The sequence below is a fragment of the Carassius auratus genome, chromosome 37, assembly GCF_003368295.1.
Source record: "Carassius auratus strain Wakin chromosome 37, ASM336829v1, whole genome shotgun sequence".
Classification (NCBI taxonomy): domain Eukaryota; kingdom Metazoa; phylum Chordata; class Actinopteri; order Cypriniformes; family Cyprinidae; genus Carassius; species Carassius auratus.
In genome coordinates, this window is record NC_039279.1 from 2,557,666 (window position 1) to 2,584,948 (window position 27,283).

Here is a 27,283-nt window from a genome sequence, read left to right on the forward strand (position 1 = left end):
CAGATCATATAGAAATCTCATTTCTGAAAAATTGACACTTAAGACAACATTATGAGCTTATTTAGGATTTATTTTCTTCTTGTTTGTAACAAAAAACAAAAAAAACTTTTAACTGATCCTGCATGACGTCTGTGAACGGGGGGGGGGGGGGGGTGATTTGTGTGCTGATCAGAGCCAATAGAAAGCTCTCAGTGTGATAAGATCCACATGTGAGTGACGTGGAGACAGAAAGCAGAGTTCAAACACACACACACACACAGATTTATAGAGTCTCCTCCAGAAAGCAGCATCACAGAGCGAGAGAATCCGTCAGGAGCAGGGAAGAGGCTCTCGTCTGCTCGTCCATGGAGGATCTGCTCCGTCTCTGACCGTCTCTGACCACACACTCGTCCAGGTGAGGCTTGGCTTGTGCTTGACTGTTTGCTTCTGCCACACTGAGCAAAACAGGATTTATCAGTAAAATACTCTGCTATGATTTATAATCATAATCACTCAGAACTAGCCGTATATCGATGAATCAGCTGATGCTTGACCATTCGGAGGATCAGTAAAAAGTCAGAAAATATCCTTCTGCATCTAGTCCAGCCTGTTATTAATGTTAAAAAAATATGACGTTTTTCAGCAAGATGTTTAATTTCCACAGTATTAATGTCACAATCTAATTATACATCATTCTATTTCTGCTTTAGTTGGATGTTTTTTTACACAATTTCAGAGAACATTTAAAAGTACATTTAAAGTAAATTTCGGGTGTTTGCAAAATGAAATGTTTGTATAACCAAGAAAAACTGATTTTAAGGCATTAAGTGTTTAAAATGTTTAAATATTTAGAACTATTTGTGTCAGAACATTCAAAAGTAACATTTCCATAATGTTTACAAAATGCTAAAATGGAATGTTAACATTTGCACAACTAAGAAAAATGCTTAATTTCTTCTAAATAATTATTTTTAATAGTCCACAGTATTAAAGTCTTGAAAAACGTCTTAAACCATTATCACAGACATTTTTCCATCGTTCACTGAAGCTTTTCGTTGGATGCTAAAGTAACAGTTTTAAATGTTTCCACTGGTTTCAGAGACGATTCAAAAGTAACGTTCCTATAATGTTTGTGAAGTGATCAAATGAAATGTATCTTTACAAGATAAACCTTTTTAAACCATTCTACAGTTGGGCATCTCACTGAAGTGAATGTGGAGTTCTATAATAGTTCTATTGGATTCTAAACTGAATTGAGTAAACTCTGCAGAGAGGCAGATGGACATGAGGATCACACGTAGAGCAGCACAGTCAAAATCAAACAGATCTTATCAAGATTTCTGAAATCAGAAGCGGTGAATTCAGACTTCTGTCCATCTGTCTCACGTTTGTCCGGCGTCTCGCTGTCAAACACAGACCCTGGCAGGAGCAAGATACAAGCAGATCTAATCGACCAAGACCACCAATTACAACTCGCTTAGACGACGCGTGCGCACACACACACACACACACACACACACACACACACACACACACCTCTAACCCATCAGTATGAGCTCTGGAAACGTGTGAAATCAGATAATCAGAGAATCTGCCGGCTCTTCATGAACGCTCGTGTACTTCGGATCTGCACATACACTGCACTACATTAGCAGAAACAGAGCTTTCCAGCTGCTGGCAATTACACGTGTGTGTGTGTGTGTGTGAGTGTGAGTGAGAGTGTGTGTGTGCGTGAGAGAGAGTGTGTGAGTGTGAGAGAGAGTGTGTGTGTGTGTGAGAGTCTGTGTCTGTGTGTGTGAGTGTCTGTGTGAGTGAGTGTGTGTGTGTGTGTGTGTGTGTGTGTGTGTGTGTGTCTGTGTGAGTGAGTGTGTCTGTGTGTGTGAGAGTCTGTGTCTGTGTGTGTGTGTCTGTGTGAGTGAGTGTGTCTGTGTGTGTGTGAGAGTCTGTGTCTGTGTGTGTGTGTGTGTCTGTGTGTGTGAGTGAGTGTGTCTGTGTGTGTGTGTGTGTGTGCGTGAGAGTGTGCGCGTGCGCGTGAGAGAGAGTGTGTGCGCGTGAGAGAGAATGTGTGAGTGTGAGAGAGAATGTCTGTGTGAGAGAGTCTGTGTGTGTGTGTGTGTGTCTGTGTGTGTGTGTGCGCGTGAGAGTGTGTGTGTGTGCGTGAGCGAGAATGTGTGAGTGTGAGAGAGAGTCTGTGTGTGTGTGTGTGTGTGTGTGTGTGTGTGTGTGTGAGTGAGTGTGTGTGTGAGAGAGTCTGTGTGTGAGTCAGAGAGTGTTAGTGAGTGAGTGTCTGTGTGTGTGTGTGTGTGTGTGTGTGTGTGTGTGTGTGAGTGAGTGAGTGAGTGAGTGAGTGAGTGAGTGCGTGCGTGCGTGCGCGCGTGTGTGTGTGTGTGAGAGAGTGAGTGTACTTGGGTTGATGTGGGCGTCTCTGGTGCCGGTGCGTTCACTCTGAACATTAACTCTGTTTGGAAAGTGACTGACTGTTCAATGACACACTGATCACTTTCAGGAGTGTGTTATTTTCCACATTGTCATTGCTTTTACAAAAAGGCAGCAGCAGGCAAAAGGTATAAAAATATGATGATAGGAATAGTGAATTATTCTTCATGTAAGGATCTTAGACTGACCAAACAGCATATTTTTATTAATTTAAAAGGTCTCATCCAATCAAAATCGGTCTGAATTATGAATGCATTTTGTGCATATTTATATATTATGGCAAACTATCTACACTTTTGGAAGAAAAGGTTCTAGATTGAACCCCACTGAACCTCTTTTCTAAGAGTGTAATTGGCTGATATTTGTGTCGCTTCCTGTGACCCCTCCCATCTTCCTCAACCCCAAACAAAGGTCACGACCTTTCCACTCAAATGGTTTTAGTAAGCAAACTGAACTTTGGCAATACTTCAAGACCCTCAAAATACACATCTTTTATTTATTTCAGACACTTTACTATTATTTCTAAGAGGGATAACCATTTTTAAAAAGTTTCAGGTTTGTATGGAGTCCAATTAGGTGTCAAAAGTATTTTTTGTAAAATGATCTATGGAGTTACATTAGTGTCAAAACAACTTTGTAAAATAGATTTAGCCTTCTCCCCTTTGCTGATGAACATGAATATGTACGTCTCTTGATCATCATCACAGCATTAAATACTCATCAGTTTTTCATCTGAAAGTGAAAGTTTTTCAAGTAAAAGTAATTTATTTTGTTTGAGATTTTTCAGAGTAATATTTATGTTGTTTTGTTTTATAAATGTTTCGGAGGATTCACGAGTTATAAAATCATATTTCATTCCAATAGTGTTAATACAGAGAACTCTCAGATTATATGTTCTTATAAACTTCACTCATTGATATATTAAAATAAGGCTTCTCATCAGTGTAAAAAAAAACAACATTTGCAGCAGTTTCAAATCTAGAGAAGAGATCCTCTCATACGGGAGCTTCATCTTATCAGATGAGGGAGAAACACGTCTGACAGGTCAAATAAAGCTGGAATGACTAAATCAAACACAAGCGTCTCCACCATCGTGACCTTCAGCAGCTCTGGAGACACTCCGAGACTCTTCGACTCTGTGACGCTGTATGTCTTGTGAAACAAATCACAAGGAGTTTAAGACGGCGCGAGTTCAGGGTCATGAGATTTATGAGGTGTCTGCACCGAGGCCACGAAATCAAACTCAGAATCCCCAACTACAGCAACGACTCTCATTCATCATCTTCATGCAAACAGCCCGAGTTCTGCTGACGGCCAGGAACAGCGAGCGTAGACGAGATTCCCAGAGCCGTCAGGCTTCAGAGAGGAAAAACAAAAGCCCGTCATTCCTGGAGATTTCTAATCAAGAACAGGAAAAGCTAAAAAAAAAGGAAGGTTCAACCTTGACGCTCTCTGGAATGAAAGCGCTGAGCTTTGATTCATGAAAAAAGCTGCTTTGTAAATATTTTGTTTATGGGAATGAATCACTCATTTGTTTTTCCTTCCGGCGATGCCACATCTGTTCTAAAGATGTCCAGCGTGATTGACGGATTGCTCGCTCTCATCCCAGAGCTGTAATTGTTCAGGCTGCCGCCGAAACTCTGCTGACTGCAGACAAAGTGACAAATTAAAGTTAATCTGTGACTTCCTGTCTTCACAGGAAACAAAGTGAAAGCTCATGGTGAAATGCTTCGACCCCAGAAATAACACGAGGAGAGATTCAGTCAAACTGACCAGTCAGAACTGTAGGGTCATTTAACATATAGTCCCATTAAATGTTTTTTTTTTTAAATCATTAATCATGATTTTAAAATGTGAGTGTGTTTGTGCATGTGTAAGAAACTGAACTTCAAATTCAGGAATTGAACTGAAGCCATCAGATCAGTTAAATAAAATAGTTCATGTGACATCAGTGGTTCAACCATCAATTTATGAAGCAATAATATAAAGTTTATGAACCATGCATAATCTAGATTCAAACTGACTGTGTCTGCCTCCCGAACAACGCTGGGTAGATTGTTCCAGAGTTTGGACGATTTTGATATTCTAGGTTATAAAGGTTCCTAACTGATGATGAGGAATTAATGGGGCAGCTATCAAATGTTAGACAGTATATTAGGTTATTACTAGCAGAGGTTTTTGGGCTGATAATCTACTAATAAATGTTTTGTTTTTGTTTTTTCCCGAATTTAGCATCCAGTTTGTTATATCAGCTATGCATTCCGTTAGTTTTGCGAATTGGTATGTTTCATCAGGCCATGAAAAAATATAGAGCTAAATATCATCGGAAAAACAGTGAAAGCTAAAACACCATGTTTCTTGATAAAATCTTCCAAGGCTAACATGTAAAGTGTGAAAAGCAACGGTCTTAATACTGAGCCTTGTGGCACTCCATATGACACTTGTGATCAATACCTCTTCCATTCGCTGTTACGAATTAATGATGGTCAAACTAGTAAGATTTGAACCATGACCATGCAATTCCAATGTTAATAAACAATTTTTTAGTCTATTCAAAAGAGGTAGATAGTGTCAAACGCAGCACTAAGATTCAAAAGTGCTAATAGAAAGATTAGTCTCAGTACTATGATACGGTCTAAATCCTGACTTTTATAGTATTCACAAAAATTAATAGACTTAGTAAAAAGATGTTCCTGTATAAAGCAACAAAAGAGAGCAAAAATATTGCTGATTGCATACTCACAGGGGTCAGGAGGTCAGCTGCTCATCTCATGACTTCCTGTCAGACAGGATGTGGATCTGTTGTTTTAACTCTCTCTGTCTGTTCCAGGATGAGCTGTAAGGTGGCGCTGTGGCTGCTGTTCACCGGTCTGCTGTGTCTCGCCTCCGCTGGCCGTAAGACCCGTCCGCAGGGATCCATCCCATCACCCCACAAAGCCGTCTCCAACACCTCCGACCGGCGCGCACGCAAACAGGAAGTGCTGGCCTCCAGCCAGGAAGCTCTGGTGGTGACCGAGCGCAAGTACCTGAAGAGCGACTGGTGCAAGACGCAGCCGCTGCGGCAGACGGTCAGTCAGGAGGGATGCAGGAGCCGCACGGTCATCAACCGCTTCTGCTACGGCCAGTGCAACTCCTTCTACATCCCACGGCACGTCAGGAAAGAGCAGGAGTCCTTCCAGTCCTGTGCCTTCTGCAGACCGCAGCGCTTCACCAGCCTCACCGTGGAGCTCCACTGCCCTGACCTGCAGCCGGACGTCCGCTACCGCAAGATCCAGCGCGTCAAGCAGTGTCGATGCATGTCTGTCAGCGTGTCCGAGTCTGGGAAACAGTGAGATCCTGACCACGCTTCACTGGAAACATCTGCTGCTAATCTGAACTGAAAGACTGCAAGGCTTCAGCATGCCATCTTAAGACTGTCCTGCTGGACACCTGTCAATATCGGTCAGCACTAGTATCCAGCTGTCACCACTGATCACTTGTGGTCACCAATGGACACTATCATCCGCCATTAGTCTCAAACAGCTACTAGAGAGTGTGTGGAAACCGACTGATGTGCGAGAGAAGTCTCCACACTGAACTCTACGAAAGAGATGCTGCCACCTGTGTGATGGTCACTGATAGTTAACACCAAACATGCATAACTAGACTGATTATAGAGATTCTATGGAAATATGGTACAGCAAAAGAATATATATGTAGAGAAACAAGTGAAGTCTATATTAAAACTATTGAGTTCTATTCTCGTCTTCTGTTCTTGAAGAGTTCAGTCCAGAACTGACCTGGGAAAACTTCATGTGGTTTAAAGTTGGGTTTCTCCATTGGTTAGTACAGTTATCTTGCAGTGGAGTTTGATTTGCACCATTTAAAAACCCTGGAAGACTATGTTTGAGATCCTCCAATGCAGATCCAATGCAAATCTGCAGATTTTTGAAGGGAAAATTGGTGTCCTGGCTATAAAGACCCATTCACACAAAATAATAACTATAACAAGGTTTCAATTAATTGCTGTAATAAGAGAATAGTGGAGTCACATCACAACTATATGATATGATCAGAATTGCAAGATATGAACTCAGTATTGAATCCAAAATGTTTTGTCAGAATTAAGCGATATAAACTCAGAAATAAGAGAAAAGTCATTCATTCTCTGTATTTTATATCTTGTAGTTCTGACGTTTCACGGAATTGTGAAATTACATCTCAATTTTGAGATAATACCACACAGAATTGAAAAAGCGCATAATTGAAAAATGTAAACATGCACTTGAGAAAATTCAGAATTTTCTGTAAAAAAAAAAAAAGCAGTTGCATTTTTTATTTAATTGCAGAATCAAAGACAATTGTAAGATGTAAAAACATTTTTTTAGAGAAAGTTAAGCAAAGCAAATTCAGAATTGCAAGTAATAGTAAGAAATCTCAGTTTATATCTCGCAATTCAGACTTTTTCTCTGAATTACAAGTTGTTTCGCAATTGAGTTTCTTGTGTGAAAATGAAGTTTTCTCAGAATTAAGATAACTCTGAGATATAAACTTGGACATAAATTTAGAATTGTGAGATTTTTTTGTCACAGAAACAGACTTGTGTAATACAGCAATAGATTTTAAAAGTGATTTTGCAAATAGTAATTTAAGTGTGTGCTTATAAATAAACAATGTTACTGTCCTTTGGTGTGGACGCTAATATTAGCCTTTTTCCTACGTGCATTATTTCCATTATCTAGAAGAGTGATTGACATTTCAAAGGACTATCCCTCATTTTGACAAACTATTTCCCTGCTTTGAAACCTTAAGTAAAGACTGGGAGCAGAAGTGGAAAAAGGGAGAAAAGATCCACAAAGATCAGAAACAAACCGGGAACGAGACGCGTAGATGAGGATTTGGGGTGATCCTTATGGATTCCAGTGAATTATTTATGGGATAAGTTAATTAAAGCAGAAGAACAGACCATGACAATGCTATATCTGTTTGCCTTTTTGTTAATCCTATTCTTTGAAGTTTTTGGTGTGAATCCCTCTTTAACATGGTAAAAAACTGAGCTAAAAGTCCTGAACTCTTAATAGTGTCTGAATAATAACCAACAAAATTAACCAAAATGCTTGTTTGAGACGCGTAACTTAAGATCCACAAGATAAAACAGGATTCCCTTGGGAAATTTGTAAGTAAATCGCCAATCGTGTGAAATAAATTAAAATGTCTGAATTTATTAATCCCTTTATTTTACATAAATTACACTCTTCTCAAAACGTTCAGATACAAACAGTTATTGCACATGGAGCGCAGACGTCCATCCACACCTCCGACACGCACATGCTAAAAACAAACTAATGTTACATAAAGATGTTAATATTATTTATATTAATTTAAAAAAACATCCTCTTAAATACATCAAGTGAGTGGGTGAGTGAGTGAATGTGTGGATGCAGCAAAACCAGAAAACAATCTTGCATAATTTCACAAAAACACTAAGTAGATTCCTGATCGTTCGCCGCTGTCTGATCTGATTCATACTGTACATACTGGAGTGTCTCTTTCAGGTCCTGTCGTACTGGAGTGTGCTTTGAACATGTTCACTCAGCTGAAGACTAAACTGCACTAACTAGTGTTGGTTTAAAAGCGTCATATGATTCCGGTGCTTACAATGAAAATGCATCGGAAATCCTGATTCTCTATCCTTTTCAGATCTGTTAAAAATAAAACAACCTTTTTTGATGATATTGCTTCAATCCTCCAGTATGTACGGTGGAGCAAACGTCTGATATGTTCATCCGTCTGAACACAGAATGCGACATCACATTTAGACGGCGGATCACTTCCTGTGTGGTACGGCAGATGGCAGATAACACTGAAGCTGCTGCGAGAGCGATTTACAGATGAAACGGCACGAGAGCGTCCGTCCGTCAGTCCACACCCGCCTCAGATCTTCATGCCCAGCTTTGCTTTCTGAGAAGAAATAAAGACGCTCATTAAGTCACATGCTGAACTGTCCAGCAGAATCTCACACTGTTTTCAACTCATTCAGATCTCAATTTCACCTGTCACAAGTATGGAGTGCCTCAAGGCTCAATACTGGGAACGTTGCTTTTCTGCTATGGTTTTGCATTTATGAGAAACTTTTTCTGTTTTAACACTTTAAAGCTGCTTTGACAACCAGTATTGTATAAAGTTTAAATGCACAACTGCATGATATAAACTCGCAGATGCATTATAAAGTTAATTGTGATAAGCTTATAACTGCTAGAAAATAATTTAGAATTGTGTGATAAAAAGTCAAACATTTTTATTCAGTGGCAGAAACATGCTTCCATAGTTACACCAATTATTTGACACGTGTATGATCTGCTGTATGATATTTATGTAAAGCTGTACTGAAGCCATGTGCACGGTGGATAAACAGACTTACAATTCCAGACGCGTGTTTGGGTTTGACGCTGTATGTGGCTTTTTCTTTGACCTGCCGAAAACACTCCTCCGCCGCCTTCAGCCTGAGAGACACAACATGAAGAGAAAAGACTAACAGATCCACACATCAGTCAGACAATATACATAACATCATAAAAACTTGGACTGTATTATGAACACCAAAAATTTTGCTGTGGCAACTAGTTGAAATTATTTCATTTTTACTTTGTTCGAGAAACTGAAAGAACTCCCACCCCTCCCTCCAAAATATATAAAATCAAAAACAACAACACATTAAAAGCTAAAATGTGACGTGTCTCTCGAGTTTGTCTGATGCGATTTCTTTTGGCATTGGGAAGAAGTGAATGTGACCTGCAGGGTTCAGATACACAAACCCAAAACTGCTCTAATCCAAGTCACTGTCACAAACTGTACCAGCTACCCACAATCCCACACAATGACAGACACACACACACACGCGTCAGTGGTTTGACCGAGTAGCTCATGCATACATACTACACATACAGCACAAACGTGTAAAGAAACACATACTATACAGCAGATCTCAACTGGTTGATTGACTGTAATGCTGCAAAATATAACCATTATCATCCAGCTCTGATCTGATTAATGCAACTGTAAGACATGAAGATAAAGATTAACATTATGATTTTCAGCGGTCCATCTAACCGGATGGGAGACAGCTCTTCCTCGTGAACTTTAACTAGTCTTGACAGATCTCTACACTGCTTAATCGGAGCGCTCGGAAGTTATTAAGATCTGCCACGCTCTGTGACGATGTGCGGGTCATGAGTGTGGACGAACGCCAGGAGTTTCATCTCTGTGACCTTAAACCAGTGAATCAAACACACACACCATAATTGGCCATGTTTAGAGCGGAGATGAATCCTCAGAAGCTCCTGTGTGATTCTGGAGTCAATGCATTTATCCAGCTCTGTTTGAATGGCTTTAAATGATTTTTACGTATATTTCTGCCATTTGCACATAAACTGACAGTCACAACTGATAAGCTATTACTAAATATTGTAGAAACTTAATTTTCTGTAAAGATGCTTTGCAATGATTTTTATAATAAAAAACACTTTACAAACAAAACCGAATTGAACTGAACTGCATTTTAAAGTGATCAAAAATATTATTTATAATAAGTTATTTTAAAATAAATGTAAGCATATAATTTAATAAAATGTATATATAAATAAATGTTTTAAAAAAAAAAAATTCACAAAACCTGAAAATATTTTTTAAAATATAAAAAAATATTTGAAAAACTGTTAAATAAACTTGAATAAAATAATATTATTGAAAATTTAAAAAAATAATTTGTAAAGTATTTAAAAAAAATGATTTCAAAAATATGTTTTTTATAAAAAATAAATAATAATCATAAGAAATAATCAATCTGATGAGAATAAAGTAAATATTGCATTAAATTATTGCAACATTAAACCAAAATTGTTATATATCACTGAAAACCCACGTCATCTGTTTCTGCTAAATCCATGATCAGACACGATACAAAAGCACTTGCAAAGAATTGTCAAGGAAAAATTCTTAATATGACGAGAATTAAAAATGGCATTAAATAATATCTTACACTGTTCCCCAGCCAGCTGCTTGACTGGTTTCTCTTTGCACATGTACAGTATTATGTGAAGCATTCATATATATATATTTTTCATATTCAAATTCAGATCAGAAATGACACAAAAGCGGCGAAACGCAGCTGAAGCGATGACCTTGAGAGCTAAAGCTCATAAAACATGATGGATACAAGAGCTGTAACTCAATCACCAGCGTGGCGTCTCGTCCACTGCTACAGAAGAGCAGAGCAAACAGACGCGTGTCGTGATGTATTTGCCTGCTCCGGCCTTCTGAGCGCCTGACATGTTTACAGGAAGTAGAATTATGGGCAGGGAGATGTTCCTCCTACACATCAGTAGCAGCAACTTTAAACAGCAGAGAGGAAAAACATCCCGTGTGTCTGAGCCAGAGCCGATGGGACGAGGAGGAAGAGGAAGAGGATCCACATCAGAGCGCTGCTTTCACTCCCAAATATGGTGTTACTGCGGCGCGGGTCACGATCTGCTTCACACTCAACCGCTCGTGATGGAGAGAACAACACAGTATCAAAGAGAGAGAGAGAGAGGGGTAAATGAGTGGAGGCTGCAGACGAGACACTGATGTTCTTTTACGAGCTGGATCCGTCAGCAGAACAGAGTTTTCCATTCTAGTGAAAGCGTCAGAGGTGTTTGAGACGCTGACTGACTTTATGCTCTAATATCGTGTCTTTTATTACAAACAGGGTTTTTAACTGGACTCTATAAAACCACCTATAACCAGCACTGAGAAAGAGACTTAAAATGTCAACAGTATTTCTTTTTCTACTGAGTTTTTCCCTTCCATTGAGCTGCTCCTCCATTGTTTTTCTGTATAAACATGAGCTAGACGGACACTTGTGTCTCATGCATGAAAAAAATTAAACAAAAAGACAAATATAAAAAAAAAAAGAGAAAATTAAAAAGGTAAAAAAGAAAAAGAACAAAAACAATAAAGAAAATATATTAAAAACAAAAAAGGAAACAATGGAATTAAAAGAAAAAAAAACTTTTGGTAGCGTTGTGCATTAAAAAAAGAAAAAAAGAAAAAAAAGAAAAGAAAATAAAGATTTAAACAAAAAAAATTAAATAAAGAAAACCGAACACAAAGAGAAAAAACAAAAATCAAACAAAAAATAAAATGAAATAAAAATTAGAAAAAAAAGAGCAACGAAAAATATAAAGAAAAAAAGAACACAAAGATAATTTTTTTTTAAATGTAAACAAATCAAACAACCCCCCCCCCCCAAAAAAAAACCAAAAACAAAATAAAACACAAATTTGAAAGAAAGAAAAAGGAACTCAAAGACAGACAAAACTCAACCCAACAGAAGTTCAGCTTTTAAAACGTGTCTCAAGTCGTTGTTCTGGGTTCCAGTGTCTGCTCTCACGAGTCTCACAGCAGCTCCTCTCCAGCGTGAGACGGCTTCGGCTCTCAAACCCAGACGGGGTTAAAGACACAAATACATGTGTGAGAGGAGCCGGGTCACGCTCGAAGCCGGACAGAAAACAAAGTGCTCAGCGTCAGACGGATCTGTCTCTCTTGGCTCCAGATGGAGACTTCTGTCCCCGCCAACAGACGACAAGCATTCATGACAAATTGGGGCCGAGCCGCAGGGAGAGACGCTTCTTTGGGCTTTTAGGTGCCACTGGAGGAGAAAGGCAAACACTTTAGCAGCAGATCGTCTGATTACGGGTTCAGCGCATGTCAGAGGAAAGCGCGTCCGTCTCTGGGAACTCATCTATCAGATGCCACGGCGAGAGACGAGTCTAGCAGCGCTCGAGCCGCAGATAAAGAGTTCTGTGTGTAAGAGCTGCAGGTGCGAGACGAGTCTCGTTTATGAGCGTCTCCAGCGCTTCACTCTACACAGTACAAACTAGGAATATTCAGAGCCACTAGAAGTTATAAACAGTAGTTTTTTTCATATTTTATACAATTATTTCTCAATAGATTTACCATTTTCGTGTTCGGGTCATTTTTGACCCGGGTTTGTGTGGAGCCCCATTAGCGGTCAAAAATACTTCTCTATGAAGCTAATTTAGTGTCAAAACACTTTTGTAAAATGCATTGCCTTTTCTTCGCATCTCTCACACTTTTGGGACTGAATTGTGTTGATCAACACAAAATTTTGACCGTTTTGGATCAATTGTGAGTTATGAATTTAAAGGAATTTAATTCCATTAATTCCACTGGGGTTCATGCTGATAATTCTCAGATGACATGTTCTTATACATTTCATAAAATCATATAATCAAAGATTTCTCATAAATATTGAAAAAATATATAAATGTCATAAAAATCAGGGCTAAAAAGCAATTTTTTCAGATTTCATTGTCATTTAAAAGAACACAACTGACACTTCTAAAACACAGCAAGTCGCCCACATAGGCAGTGTTTTAAGTGTTCTTCTGCTTTCTAAATCAGCATCTCGCGCTCCAGAAGCCAGAGCCGCACCTGATGGATGTGAATTGCCTGAAATTGCTTACAAATTAGGGAGCAGAAATCAGCATCATCCGTGTGCCGTTCCCACATGCGGAGGGCAAAGGAAATATAATTTGGTGCGGGCACCCGAAGGGTCAGACCAACAAAACTAAAAGGCTGTAATCTGTATCTGAGAGGCGAGCAGCGCTTCAGAAGAAACCCGATCCGAGCGCGGTGTTTCGGGAGAGATGCAGAGATACGCGGCCCGCTGAGGCTCGTCCTCATGAATTATGTAAAAGCGTCTCCAGTGATGGGCTGAAGGGGATCATTTGTATTTGTTGACTGTGTTATCGCGACGCAGCATCGCAGCACTGGAAGCTAACGCGGCCGCGCCGGTACTCTTTTCATTAGCGGGGTTAAACATACAGACAGGGTTGATTTGACGCACTCTCGCTTTGAGAGGGAATCTTAATGTGGCCGATATAATCTAATATTAAACACATGGCACAGGTTATGGGAGAGTTCGAGAAAGATTCAGACGGCACACTGCTCTCGCTCGCTCCAGACCAACATCAGTCTCTACAGTACCTTCGTCTTACAGAGATTAGATTTATACACTTACACTTACTCAACGACATACATTTACTAGAAATGCTAAATGTATATTAAAACGAAAAATAAACACGATTTCTTTTTGAATTCAGTTTTTTTTGTAAGCCCCTCAGCAGATATTTGTTCATGTTTTAATCATAAACTCACTTCATTTTGATCAGAAAACAAGACTTTATATCTCCTCCTGTTTGAAATCTTCAGCAAGCGTGTCTTGATTTATGAATGTTTAGCATTCAATCTTTTATCAACACACACACACACACCCTCTCTCACACACACACACACACACACTCTTGCTCTCTCACATACGCACACTCTCACACGCATTCTCACACACATTCACTCTCTTTCACACACACACTCTCTATCTGTCTCTCTCACACACTATCTGTCTCTCTCACACACTCTCTCTGTCTCTCTCACACACACTCTCTCTGTCTCTCTCACACACACTCTCTCTGTCTCTCTCACACACACTCTCTCTCTCTCGCTTTCTTTCAAACACACACACACACACTCACACTCTCTCGCTCACACACACACACTGTCTCTCTCTCTCTCTCTCTCTCTCTCTCTCTCAAACACACACACTCACACTCTCTCTCACACACACACACCCCCCCTCACACACACACACCCTCACACACACACACCCTCACACACACACCCCCTCACACACACACACACACACCCCCCCTCACACACACACACACACACCACACTCTGGGAGATTCACTGGCGTGTGGGAGCGTCTAATTGCAGGAATGCAGTTGTGTGCACTTCTCGGTGTCAGAACAAAGCTTAGCTCATCACTCACTGGATCTGTAACACATATATTATCTGACAGAGCATCTGAAGCAGATCGCAGCCGTCCCATGATGCACCTGTGTCCAGCGCTCAGGTATCTGTGTTAAAGCTGCATTAAATCACGCAGCAGGCAGGAGCCAAACACACGGAGAGCCATCGATGTTTTCACACAACACTGAGAGCGAAGCTTCAGAACGCCGCAGGAGAAAGAGCCGAGTGTTTCTGGATCCAGTGAGGCCAGGATAATAACACACACAAATCAAAATCTGCTTCCACACTTCTTCCACATTCTGGGTTCATTTGGATCTGAAGAATCATTATTTTACAGTATTAACTTTTTTTAACTAAAAGCATATTTTATCTGATCAGCAATTCCTCAATTAGTGCAGTAATATATAATATAGCAGTAATATAGTAATATATGCAGTAATAACATGATATATGATATATATATATATTCAATATTGATGAGAAATCTTAATTGAATGCATCACTATATGCAATTTATTTGAATTTAATTAAATTCATCTGAATTTATAACTCATGATTGCTCAAAAAACAGTCAATTTATGTAAAAAAAAATAATCATTTTACTTGCATAAACTCTGATATGTATTTTGAGGGTCTTAAAGCAATTTGCTAAGTTTTGTTTCCTTACTAAAAATTTTTTTTAGAAAATTCTAAGTATCTGGATCAAAATGAGATAAATATAAAAGACAGAATTATGAAAAAGACACTTTACATATGAAACTAAAATCAAAGGGTGTCATCAGAAGAAGTGAATGGCTGATTTATTAATTCAACAGATTTATTTAATACGAAGGAATGAAGCAAGTGACCTGCTGATTTTGAAACTGCATTCAAATATCCTAATTCTGCCATAAGCCATTCAACTCAGAACTGCATGCTTGTACACTAGTTCATCTTGTGTTTGAGTTTGAACCACTGTGTGTTGATGTACCTCTCCTGCAGAATGATCTTGTTCTCCTTCTTCCAAGTGTCTTTAAAGTCTGTGGAGAACTCGTGCCAGACGGTGAAGAAGGTGTTGGGAGAAACCTCTTTCTCTCCGCTCTTGGCCTTCACCGAGAAGAAGACGCAGAGCTCCAGGAACCTGCCACACGAACAGATCATGAACACAGAGCGGCGGGACGCAGGAGATCACACACACGTGAAGACCAGAGGAAACACATAACTGAGCACAGCATCACTCTCACAGAGAACCATCACTGCCTTTACAACAGTATGTGTGTTTACACTTCCAGAAACACAGGATGCACACACCGCATACAAATAATGATGCCTTACATTTTGTGGGTTTCACTAAGCTGCTTCTCTTGACTTTCCAGCTCCGTTTTTGCTGTAAAAAAGAAATAAAAAAAGTTGTGAACCTTTAATTACACGAAACATCTCCATGTGAGTTTGCAGTAAAAATAAGTCAACTTTATTTCTAAAATACAGTAGAGATGGATTCAAAGCAGCTTCAGAAAAGTGAAAAAAGAAATAAATGTTAATGCTGCAAAATTAATACGGTTTTAATACAATATCCTCCTTTTGTTTTTTAACAGACTGTGATGCTTTTCAAAGTTAATAATAAGAAAAAATACGTTATACTGTATGAGTAACATTAAGATTATAAATCTATAATGTGTATGTAGACTAATATTAAATAAAAAAGTATATCAATAAATGCATGTCATTTTCAAATTCTGAATTTTTAAAATCAATCAAAATATTTTAAATAACCAATAAAAATTGCAGATTTGTTATTTCTATTAATATATTTTTTTAATATTTTATAAAGTAATTATAAAATTATTGCATAAAATAGCTACATCTGTATACATTTGAGAGCGAGAGAAGAGAAGAGAAGAGAAGAGAAGAGAGAGAGAGAGAGAGAGAGAGAGAGAGACTTCCTCAGAAGTGCAGGGGTCAGCAGGGGTCATGACTCAAGGTGCTCTTTGACAAATTGAGGCCGGTAGTAGTTAAGGGTTCGACACCATGAAAAACCACAAATCCACACACACACACACACACACACACACACACACAGACCGTTCTCCTGACAGACGTGTGTGTGTGTGTGTGTGTGTGTGTGGACCTCTGGTCCGGGGGTCAGAGACTCTGATTAATGCTGCTCCGGGGTCAGCAGAATCTCATGCTCGCGGCTCTAGAGGTCACGACGCTTCTGCTAATAGCAGTCAGGCCTGTGATGTTCACCCGCGGCAGCAGAAACGCAGGCGAATGAAGCTGATTCTCAGGAATCCCAGGAATCCTCTCGTTTAATTGACACCAGTCACACACTGAAGGAAAATCCCATCATTCCCACGTTCACTGCATCATCAGACTCACTCACCTTCAATCACAAACACCTCCATCCTGTCTTTAAACGGCTGCAGATGCTCTTCAGAAGAGACCGAGCACACCTTCTCCACCTCCGCAGTGCATGCTGGGAAATACAACATTCACAAAAATAATCCGACACACACTGGGCCTCATTCCTCACAAACATAGGACTTGATGAACGGATTCTGCTCGTTTCATGAACAAGACCCTTCAGATTTAGATTCAAAATGGCAGTCATGAAAAAAAATCATATTATTGTGATTTCTGAAGATCACGTGACACTGAAGACTGGAGGAATGATGCTGAAAATACAGCGGAGCATCACAGAAATACATTACACTTTAACACAGATTCACACAGAAAACAGCTGATTTACATTAGAATAATATTTCACTATTTTACTGTTTTTACTGTATTTTTGTTTTATCAAATAAATTATTTTGAGGCATTCTGTTCCCCACACACACACCATTATCTGTAAGCAGTGTAAACCCAGCTGAGGTCTGTCTGGAGCGGATCTGATCATGAAACCGTTCGGACGCGTGAGAACTGTGTGAACCTGAAGCGGTTCAGCAGAACGTGTGGATTCACTCCGGATTACACGAATCAAACACGTTCACCTGTGAACCTCAGAGATTAAAGAGAGCGAGGGGAAAACACACTTCCTTCTCTCACTCTCTGCTGAAACATGCAGCAATTAGTTCAATTATGTTCAGGGGAAACCGTCTGGGCAGAAGCCATCAGACCGGCCGGGTTCACCACGCAGAAAACACCAGACTCATCCAGCAATAAACCAGTCTGATTTCCCTTTAACACTGGTGTTTGCAGGGTGTTCTGGGTAATTACATGATTCTGTCATACTCTGATCTCTAGTCAAATCACAGTACAATACAATGTGTGTCCAACTTCATAGAGATGATACGGTTTAGATCGATGTTTATTACATGCATTTGATCGTCAGCTCTGAAGAAATGAAATCAGAGAGAAATCAGCGATCGATCATGAACTCTGGAGGCGTTCAGCACAAAACGTGTACAAGTGAAACAGAGTCATGCTGATGTCTGGAGATCTCATCTCTGTGTCTCACCTCTCAGATCTTTCCGGAGTCGCAGCAGATCTTTAGTCAGGTCTTCAAACTTCATCTGAGAAGCCTGAAACAGATCGTGAGGTTCTGGGAGAGGAAACACACACGTCTCCCTGCCGGCGTCCTGAAACACACACACACACCCACACACACACGACGACACTCAAGGCTTTCTGAAGATGTTCTTCTGTTCTATGAGAGCATCATAATTAACTCACCTCGTCAAAGTGTCTCAGGTAGTAAGCGACGATATACGACATCAGACTCTTACTGTTGTCCTGAAAACCACAGGAGAAAACCCACCCAATGAATCAAGAAGTGTGATCGCGTCTAAACTCTGTGTGTGTGTGTGTGTGTGTGTGTCTTACGCTGCTCTTGACATCCTTGAGTTTGGGCAGAATGTCCAGCGTGAAGCCATCCGCCTGTCCTCTGGTGCGATTCCCTCCGTTCATGAAGTTCCCGAAGGCCAGAACTAGTCCGAGAACCTTCAGCACTCCAGAACCGCTCTGAAGAGCCTGGAGAGAGGAGACCAGAAACCAGGACTACATGTGTGTATCTGACTGATTCGCACCAGTGATGTTTGATTCACCAATTTGATTCAAATGAATCGATACAGAGAATGAACTGGTTTGCTGCCGCTGCAATCATATACTGAAGTACCTTACAGACTCTCTGCAGGATCTGGAGTTTGCGCTGAACAGACGAGATGCATTCAGTGAAGGTCGACTGAAAGAGGATACAGAAGACTCGTCCGGAGAAATTAGGAATCTGGGAGAGCTGATGGAGGAACCTGTGAGGATCAGAGATCTGTTAGAAGTGTTGAACAGCAGGTGTGACATATGGATGTTTAGATCAATCGATTCAATCGTGTGTGTGTGTGTGTGTGTGTGTGTGTTTAGCCTCACTGTTCAGGTTTGTCCAGAGGTTTGTTTCCTTCTTTGTCTTTTGAGGATTTGACGTGTTTCTCGATTTTCTCCAGCTCGTCATGCTGGGCTCTCTGAAACCACAACACACAACTGAAACACACTGAGGCTTCTGGACTATATATACAGAAATAAAACAGTGACTCACGGGTCAGAACACAGATCAGACTGACAGAAAGAGTGCTTTGAATTAAATCGAGGGAGTGAATGATTCAGTGACTCACTTATGAAGGCAGTCAGCTTAGTTTCTGAATGAATCATTTATCTGAACGAATCGTTTGAATGAATGATTCAATGATTCACTTGTTAGGCCACGATTTGCTGCCACCTATTGGCTGTGGTAGTTTAATATTTAGAGTAGCATTTCATATAAAAAAAAAAACATTTTAAATGAAAAATATGGTCATTCTTTATTGCAATGTTAAATCAAAATAATTATTTTCAAAATATTTATTCCTAAAGCTACTTTTTCTTTTCAAATGTTTTTCTCATTTAGCATAATTCTGACTTTAAATGATCTTTTGGGGTAATTTCAAAGCCAAAGTTGAAGTAATAAATTGAATAAAACCAGTAAGTGCGTAAGAGAAGCAGAGTTCCTCTGCGAGCAGAACTTGATAAACACAGCCGCCGAGATCAAACGCAGCGAGACGCACAGCTGAGGACATCAGGAAGGTGATCAAAGACAGAAAACATCTCTCTCGCTCTCAGACGCAGAGAGAAATGAGGCTAAGACAAACACGTTCACATTCAGGAGAGTGTGTGTACGGCTCAGGCGTGAATATAAACTCTGGAAAAGTCTGGGGCTCCATTAAGCGTCATCAGGAGATCCATCACAGCACATATACACACACAGCACTTCAAACGCGGTGATTAGACGCTCTGCATCCCATTTACTGCCTTCTTAAGTGTAAATATAGTTAATATGAAGCAGCTTTCAGCGCTCGGCCTTCAAACACAAACTCAAAGGCAGATATGAAAAGACAATATACAGATACGACACGAGCGGCAGGACTGACATCTGCACACGGGCCAGACTGGAAACTCACTCATAAAAGCAGAGAAAAACACATTAGAGCCATCATTAGGTGCATTACTGCAGTCTGACTGTATGTTTTTCTTTTTTTTGCCATTTGAACAGGTCTGGATTCCATAATTACGGCGTGAGCCAGACGAAAACATCTTAATGTTTCTGCCTCCGCCGACAGAAAGACTCTCAGAAGAATGAATTGCACGTCCTCTAATGATTTGGCACATGATGCTTTAAAATAAGTGATATTTATAAAAAAAAAAAAAGCAGCTTGCATACTGAAACAAAAGCTTTTTTTGACTGAATGTTCTGCTGAAATTGGGCGAGTTTAAGCTCACGTTTTTATGAGACACAGCGTTCATTCCTGCAGCGATGCACTTTCTCAACTTTTGAAATTAGTTGATTCTGTGAAGATTTAAACGTTTAGCACGATCTGAGGATGTTACGAGCACGTTACACTTTTAGGGGACTGTTCTAAATATGAGCAATTATGATGCATGAAAACAAAACAAGGAGAGAGAGAGAGAGAGGGAGCGAGAGAGGGAGAGCGCGAGCGAGAGAGGGAGCGAGAGAGAAAGCGAGAGAGAGCGACAGAGAGAGAGCGAGAGAGAGAGAGCGATAGACAGAGAGAGAGAGAGAAGGATCTGCTTACGTTCTCGTAGAGCGCCTGTAACGTCTCCAGATCAACCACAGTGTTATCCAGATTCAGGATCGCTGCGCACACACACACACACACATTAGACAGGAATCAGCAGCTGAATCAGATTTAAAAACAGTAGCCTCATATCCCTTTAGACTTCAACATCAATGATTCAAATAATGTATATTTAATATTCATAAATATTTATACGTTAAACAAAATTAATATACTCAGAAAAGTGTTTTACAGTTCATTTAGCGATGAATAATCTTCGGTTGCAGAACATAGATAAGATTCTTAGTAGAAAATGTAAAGCTTTTTAGAAGGTAGAATAGAGCAGAATAAAATAAAACAAAAGCAAAAAATTCCTTTTTGTTTTTAAATGCATCCAAAAAGTAAAAAAAAAAAAAAAAAGGGGGGGGGGGGGGTGCAAACCTTATTTTATTAATGAGGAATTTATGAATCCTTAAAAATTCCCATAAGCAAGTGGATGAAAAACAAACAGCATCACAGCTTTCAAAAGCTGCATTAAAATTCAACATTCACGTGTGATTTGAACAGCTCTGAGTGTGTATTAGGAAGGAACGGGGGTCCGTGTGTGATTAACACCATCATGACGTCACATGTCTGCGTTCGATTTGAGCTTCACAACATCATACGACAGACGAGGCCTGAATTCCTCACACACACACACACACACACACAAACCATGCACATGAGAGCTCGCAAACGCATAAACACACACTGATTAGATGGAAATCAAGCACAAGTTCTGCTGGCATTCCAAGCACATTTCTGTCTGAGACCAGAGACATGAAACATGAGTTCATCCGACCAACATCCCATCATAACACGACTCTGATATTACAGCAAATACCATTTTACTCTTAAAGACACTCGTCTGGACCATCTGTGACGGACACAATTACACAGCAGCCAATCGACCAATGTTTTTACACTTTAATCTGAAAGTTATTTCTTGTAGGAGTTAGTCTGCTTTGTGATTAAGTATCATTCCAGATAAAACGACTATATTAATGGTGTGAAAAACAATGAACAATTTATTTATAAGTACTTATTAAATTTAGTCATGTTAATATAAAAAAATACATTAAATATAGATGAATGAATGTTTTAAAGTTTTATAAAAGTAAAAAAAAATTTTTTTTTTAACTAAATCTGGCCTCACATCATTAAACTCTTATTTTAAGTGTGTGCCCTGCAGCATGATTGATTACTAAAATTATGTTTGAAGGAAGATATTTCTAAGTCCAGCAGGGATCTGAAGGCCTGAGAGGTTCACGTTTATGGTTGACCTGCAGTGTATCAGAGCATCAGGAAACCCTCGCTGCGTCCAGAGAACACGTCAATGCCCGGACACCGCACATTCAGACGCCAGCGGTGAAAAGAAAACAGGAAACGAGCTCGCCAGAACAAAACCTCAGCCTTACGTCCACCTCGACCCTCCGGTGACCGCAAACCACTCGTCACAAAACACGAACAAACATTTAACTCCAACTACAGAGTACATACATGGTAAGAGTGCAGTGATTCACAAGCACACACCTGGATGAGAGTCAGTGCAGAAGAGCTTCATGTGCAATCATACAACAATATGAAGAGGCAGAATAAGCTGTGCATTAGAGGAGAAAAAGACAAACGGTTCTGACCGTGCTGAATGTCCTTCATGTCGAGATGTAAACTGGACATCAGGATCCCCACGGCCTGAGAACGCTTGGTGTTCAGCAGCTTCACCACCTACAACACACACACACACACACACAGACAGTCATTAAACCCATCGAATGTGGGAGTAAATATAAACCACTTGACTTTAATCAAGCCACGCATTAAAGATGCTGTCAGACACAAAGATGGATTACTTCCAATTACTAATGTGTAGCTCTGATCCTCATATTTATTAAACATGACTCAATGTCGGACGAGTGCGAGTCAATCATCAGATCACTACATGTGTAATTGCATCTATTTGCTTATTACGTCTTGATTTGTAAGGGAAAGTGTTTTCGGCTTGAAGAACAAAAGCCAGTTCATTGAGCTGATCTTTATCCGTCATGAGGACAATGAGCTGAGAGGTGATGAAGAGCAGAGGAGAGAGGAACCAGGCCATAATACAGCCGATCTGAAACAGGAAGCTGCCGCCGAGGAGAAGATTCCTGCAGAGATCTCCAGAACCGCATGAGAAACGTTTGTTTTAACTCGACCGGAAACTCTGGCAAACAAATGAGATTTAAAAGACGCTTGATGGTTTTTTCTGCTGTTGATTCCACTGCCAAAAACACAAAGCAGACAGAAGCAGAGCCATGCAAGCGTCCACACACTCTCTCCATGCTTCTAATCAACCTTCAAACCTTTCCTTCCGCAAAAAATGCCAGCTATGAGCAATCGGCGGAGAAAAAGCGCTCTTTTATTGCATGAACCCTGAATAGGTCACATTACAGAGTAAAATGCAACAATTATCAACTGCAGGCAATTAGACCCAAACAAAACATGTTACTCTATCAAAGAAAAATGTTGCCGGGCAAACTCCTGACAGACACGGAAACGAGTCGCCAATTATTTCACTCATTATTCCGTCATGTTTAAAACATGAGAGCCAAAAACACGGCTGCTTTTAGTCAGTTCAAAATCTGCAGACTATTTCTGCTTTCTGAGACTGGCTGGACCTGAAGAATTGTTATATTTTCACCCAAAATCATATTGTATCGATCAGAAACTAATCATTAATGAGTGAGTGTCAAAAACTGTAGAACCAATGTTATTAGAAAAGAAAAAAAAAGACATTCTTTGAAATTACTAACTGCTCATTAAACACATACACAGAAAAAACTGAACATTGATGGAAAAATGTATCTCATTTCAATATATCTATATTTTATAAAAATTATAAGAACCTATAAATCAAATGAATTAATTTAATTCTATTTATAACTAGAATAATGATTGCTCAAAAACAGTCTGAGGTTATGAAACATACATAATTCTAACAAAACGACTAATATTACATGATTTTACTTTGATGACTTTTGTCATGTGAAAGTAAAAGTTTATCCGTTTATAGTGCTGCAATGGATCATCAATAGACAACATTTGAAAGGATGAGATATGAGGAAGAGATTAAATGTGTTTTACAAAGTTTTTGACACCGATATAAATTTCATGGATAATTTTACAAATAATTTTTGGCAGTAAATGGTGCTCCACACAAACCCGGGTCAAAAATGACCCGAACACGAAAACGATTAAATCTCTTAAAAAAAAAAAAAAAAAGAATTAAAAAAATCTGAAAAAAGAAAAAGACATGTATTATGAGGTATTTAAAGCATGCATTTTTTAGAAATGTTAATGCATTTCTTCCAGTCAAATCAGATCCTGTGTACGCGGGTTAAACCGAAACAGCCGCTGATTTTCCGGACGCCTCAGACATGACGAGAGCATCACTGAAGGACACGGCTCTCCAGAATTACCATCTCAATCACCAACCAGCTCAAACAGCCTCATTCCTTCAGGATCAGAGGAACCCGGCATCTCCCTTTTTAATAAACTCGTGGTGCTGTTTAAACAAGTCTGTGCGGCTGCTTCAACAAATGAGACACAGCCGTATAAAACTTGACTACGTCAACAATCAGACGACCTTCTAACAAAGCAGCACCTCAGAGCATGATCCATCCCAGAATGCACCGCTGCCACATCCGCTGACGCTCAGACAGACGAGACACACAGGGGACTAAAAAAACCTGTGTTATGTTAATGGAACAGTCGTAAATATGCAAATGCAGAGCTGGATGAGCATTAGAGCGGTTAACCTCCGGTCTGTTCGCAGGAGAGCATAAAACATTCTGACCCGGGGGAATAAAGCACCATGCCCCAAGAAGCCGTGGTTTACAGTGAATTTATAACAGCTAAGGGGCTTTTGCAGACATAACCGCTCACCTGCTTGGTCTTTGACCTGCTGATAGTGTCTGAGAGAGGCTTCTTCTTCTCTTTCACTGCTGTTTTGGAGAATAGTTCGACAAACTCATCAAAATCCACGGATGGCTCCTCGATCTTCTCCCACACGACAGAATGAGAATCCCTGCGGAGGAAACACCTGCTTTACCAACATATTAAATATCTGAAGAGGAATTTGAATCAAAGCAAATTAGACAAATCTAACATTAACTGCTTTTAATTTAGCTCATCTGATTAGATGCCGCATCTCTCTGGAACACTTGATTGTGATTGGTCAGTGGTGTCGTTCTGTAAACTGGGTAATTGATTAATTCCTCCATCGCTCTGTTCGTTTAAAGTCTCTCTTATCACAACACACTCTTTCTGCTCACAGAATAAAATTATTTACACTCTAATCAACGTTCACTGTGAAAGAACTTCATGATTTGGGCGGTTAACGATGTTGCTAGGGCACGGCATCCTGGTTGCTATGGTGTTTTTTTCCTGCCCAACATTAAAAGTGAATCTGGTGAATCACACACCCGATGTGCAGGTGAAAACAATTAATAAATGCAGTATATATATATAGAAAGAAAATTTATGTTCTTATTAATGTCAGGACTGTTATTAAAATTTTTTGCACTGATGCAGTTAATGACAAATAAAAAATTTCTCCCCTTAACGCCAAATATATTTTAAGAAAAATCAAATAAAAAAATAGTTCTGATTATTGTCTGAAATCTAATGCACATTCAACGTGTTAAAGATTAAACATTTGCATCAGTTCATCACTTACACTTATTTACATCGATTGTGTGAGTCACTGGTTTTTATCAAGGTGTTGCTAGGGCATGGCATCCTGGTTGCTAGGGTGTTTTAGGGGCTTTCTTCCTGTCTGGCATGAGTGATTTTCTGGTATGTAGATTATTTTTGATTCAGCGACTGAAAATTGTGAAAGCCTTATCACTCAAATCACTAACTATGAGCACTAGTGAGCAACAGTGATGCCTCATCAAACACCCCTAAAAACTACAGTGACTATGGTACTTTGGCCATTAGCTTGGCAATTGGTGTAAATCAGTGCAAAATAAAGAAATGCTGTAAAAGAGTGAAGCAGTGCAGTACTTTTTGGTGTGCAGCTGAATACGAGTCCAGTACAGCGGTTTCATGGGTCTCGGCGGCTCCACCAGGCTTTTACGAGGAGGTTTCTCCTGCGGTGCTCCTAACGCGTACAGACCCATCGGGAGCGGAGGAGGCAGAGAACCCAGACCAAAGGTCAGGGGAGGACATGGAGGAGGAGGAGGTGCAAATACACCTGGAAGAGGAGGTGCACCCATTCCCGGGAGAGGAGGAGGCGGAGGTGCACCCATTCCCGGGAGAGGAGGTGGAGGAGGAGGTGCACCCATTCCCGGGAGAGGAGGAGGCGGAGGAGGTGCACCCATTCCCGGGAGAGGAGGCGGCGGAGGAGGTGCACCCATTCCCGGGAGAGGAGGAGGCGGAGGAGGTGCACCCATTCCCGGGAGAGGAGGTGGAGGAGGAGGTGCACCCATTCCCGGGAGAGGAGGAGGCGGAGGAGGTGCACCCATTCCCGGGAGAGGAGGTGGAGGAGGAGGTGCACCCATTCCCGGGAGAGGAGGCGGTGGCGGAGGAGGAGCAAATGAACTGCCTGGGAGAGGAGGAGGTGCAGGAAGAGCGCTCATTCCTGGAAGCGGAGGTGGAGGAGGAGGTGCACACATCCCGGATGGAGGAGGAGGAGGAGGCACTGAAGCCGGCTGCTGCTGACACATGCACACAAACGCTTGAGAAACAGTCTCAGTTTCTGATGGCAGTGAGGAGTCACTCCTCCCAGGCCCCTGCACCTCCACAGGAGGCACTTTAAACCTAAAGCTCTCGTCCATAGGAGACGTCTGCACTGATTTGGCCTCCAGGGGCAGCAGCGCAGTGATTTCTGTCTGTAGGTCCACATGGCAGACGTCTGGGAGGAGACGCTCCTCTCCTCCACACTCCTGGTCTTGTGTCTGCACCTCCTGCTCCAGCAGAGGCTGCTGTTTCTCCAGCTCCGCGATCTTACAGCGCAGGTCTTCAATGGTCTGCTCCAGCTGCTCGATCACGCAGACGTGCTCCTGCTTCAGATGCACCGTCTTTATCACCGACTCCTCCTGCAGAGACAGAGACAGGCGTGACGAAAAGCAGATGAACACCGCAGACAGAAACCGACAGAAACCTGGGTTTCTCTTCCACTGGATTCACACAATTAAATGAGTTTCCTGTGGGAAGAAACAATGGAAGGAATAGATTGACTCAACTGACTCAAAACATGACAACAGATGCCCGCAATCACAGGACCTAATAGAGAACAGCACTGATGTTTAATGAGAAACACGGCTTGTCTCTCAGTGGCTCTGACAGACGTTTTGAATCAGTATACACGATGCCAGGCTAAAATTTATATATATAAATATATGGATTTAATAATAAAAATAAGATACTTAAATTTTTTTGAACTATTCAAATAAAAATAAAACATTTACAAAATTTTACAACATTTATGAAATAATTTACATGATTGTTTATACTCTATTAATTGCGAAATGTGTAAAAATTCACAAATATAGTAATAATTTGATAAGATATTCACATTATTAATTAAATTAACATTAATGCAAATTAGTCATTAATTGTGTGCATACAATGAAATAATTGTATAATACATGTTTGAATTTCATTTCATAAAAGCTTAAATGAAAACAAAATGATATAATCATAGGTAATTAAATGTGTAATATTAGTATTTATATTATAATAAATGTGTGTACAACTGTTTCAATTAATATACAAATTAATAATTGTGTGTTTGTGTGCAAATATATATATATATATATAAAATTTGGAAATAAATATTAATAAAAAAAGTTAATTTAAACAAAGCATTTAATTATGTGTGAATGTATTATAATTAACACTTGTGTGCATGTTTATAATGTGAAATAGTGTAAAAGCATTGTTAGAACAGAAGTGTCTGTAGTGAGTCTGAGGGACTG

General features: G+C 40.1%; 2 protein-coding genes across 2 annotated transcripts in view; one reads left to right on the forward strand and one right to left on the reverse strand.

Annotated features, from left to right (window-relative positions):
* The first annotated feature begins 257 nt into the window (after positions 1-257).
* LOC113055891 (gremlin-2) lies at positions 258-6,153 on the forward strand. The gene is made up of 2 exons (XM_026222270.1): positions 258-394; positions 5,246-6,153. Exon 2 carries the CDS (start codon positions 5,247-5,249, stop codon positions 5,745-5,747), a length of 501 nt encoding a protein of 166 aa, XP_026078055.1. The 5' UTR covers positions 258-394; position 5,246; the 3' UTR covers positions 5,748-6,153.
* A 1,443-nt stretch (positions 6,154-7,596) lies between these two features.
* Positions 7,597-27,283, reverse strand: part of LOC113055879 (formin-2-like) — a 33,372-nt gene continuing 13,685 nt past the window's right edge. The window contains 14 exon segments of the mRNA XM_026222257.1: positions 7,597-8,355; positions 8,816-8,897; positions 15,236-15,385; positions 15,580-15,631; positions 16,628-16,720; positions 17,705-17,825; positions 17,920-17,979; positions 18,070-18,216; positions 18,362-18,491; positions 18,607-18,698; positions 20,304-20,365; positions 21,962-22,049; positions 24,246-24,387; positions 25,368-26,401. Of these exon segments, the coding sequence (XP_026078042.1) occupies positions 8,329-8,355; positions 8,816-8,897; positions 15,236-15,385; positions 15,580-15,631; positions 16,628-16,720; positions 17,705-17,825; positions 17,920-17,979; positions 18,070-18,216; positions 18,362-18,491; positions 18,607-18,698; positions 20,304-20,365; positions 21,962-22,049; positions 24,246-24,387; positions 25,368-26,401 (2,280 nt within the window). The 3' untranslated portion in view covers positions 7,597-8,328.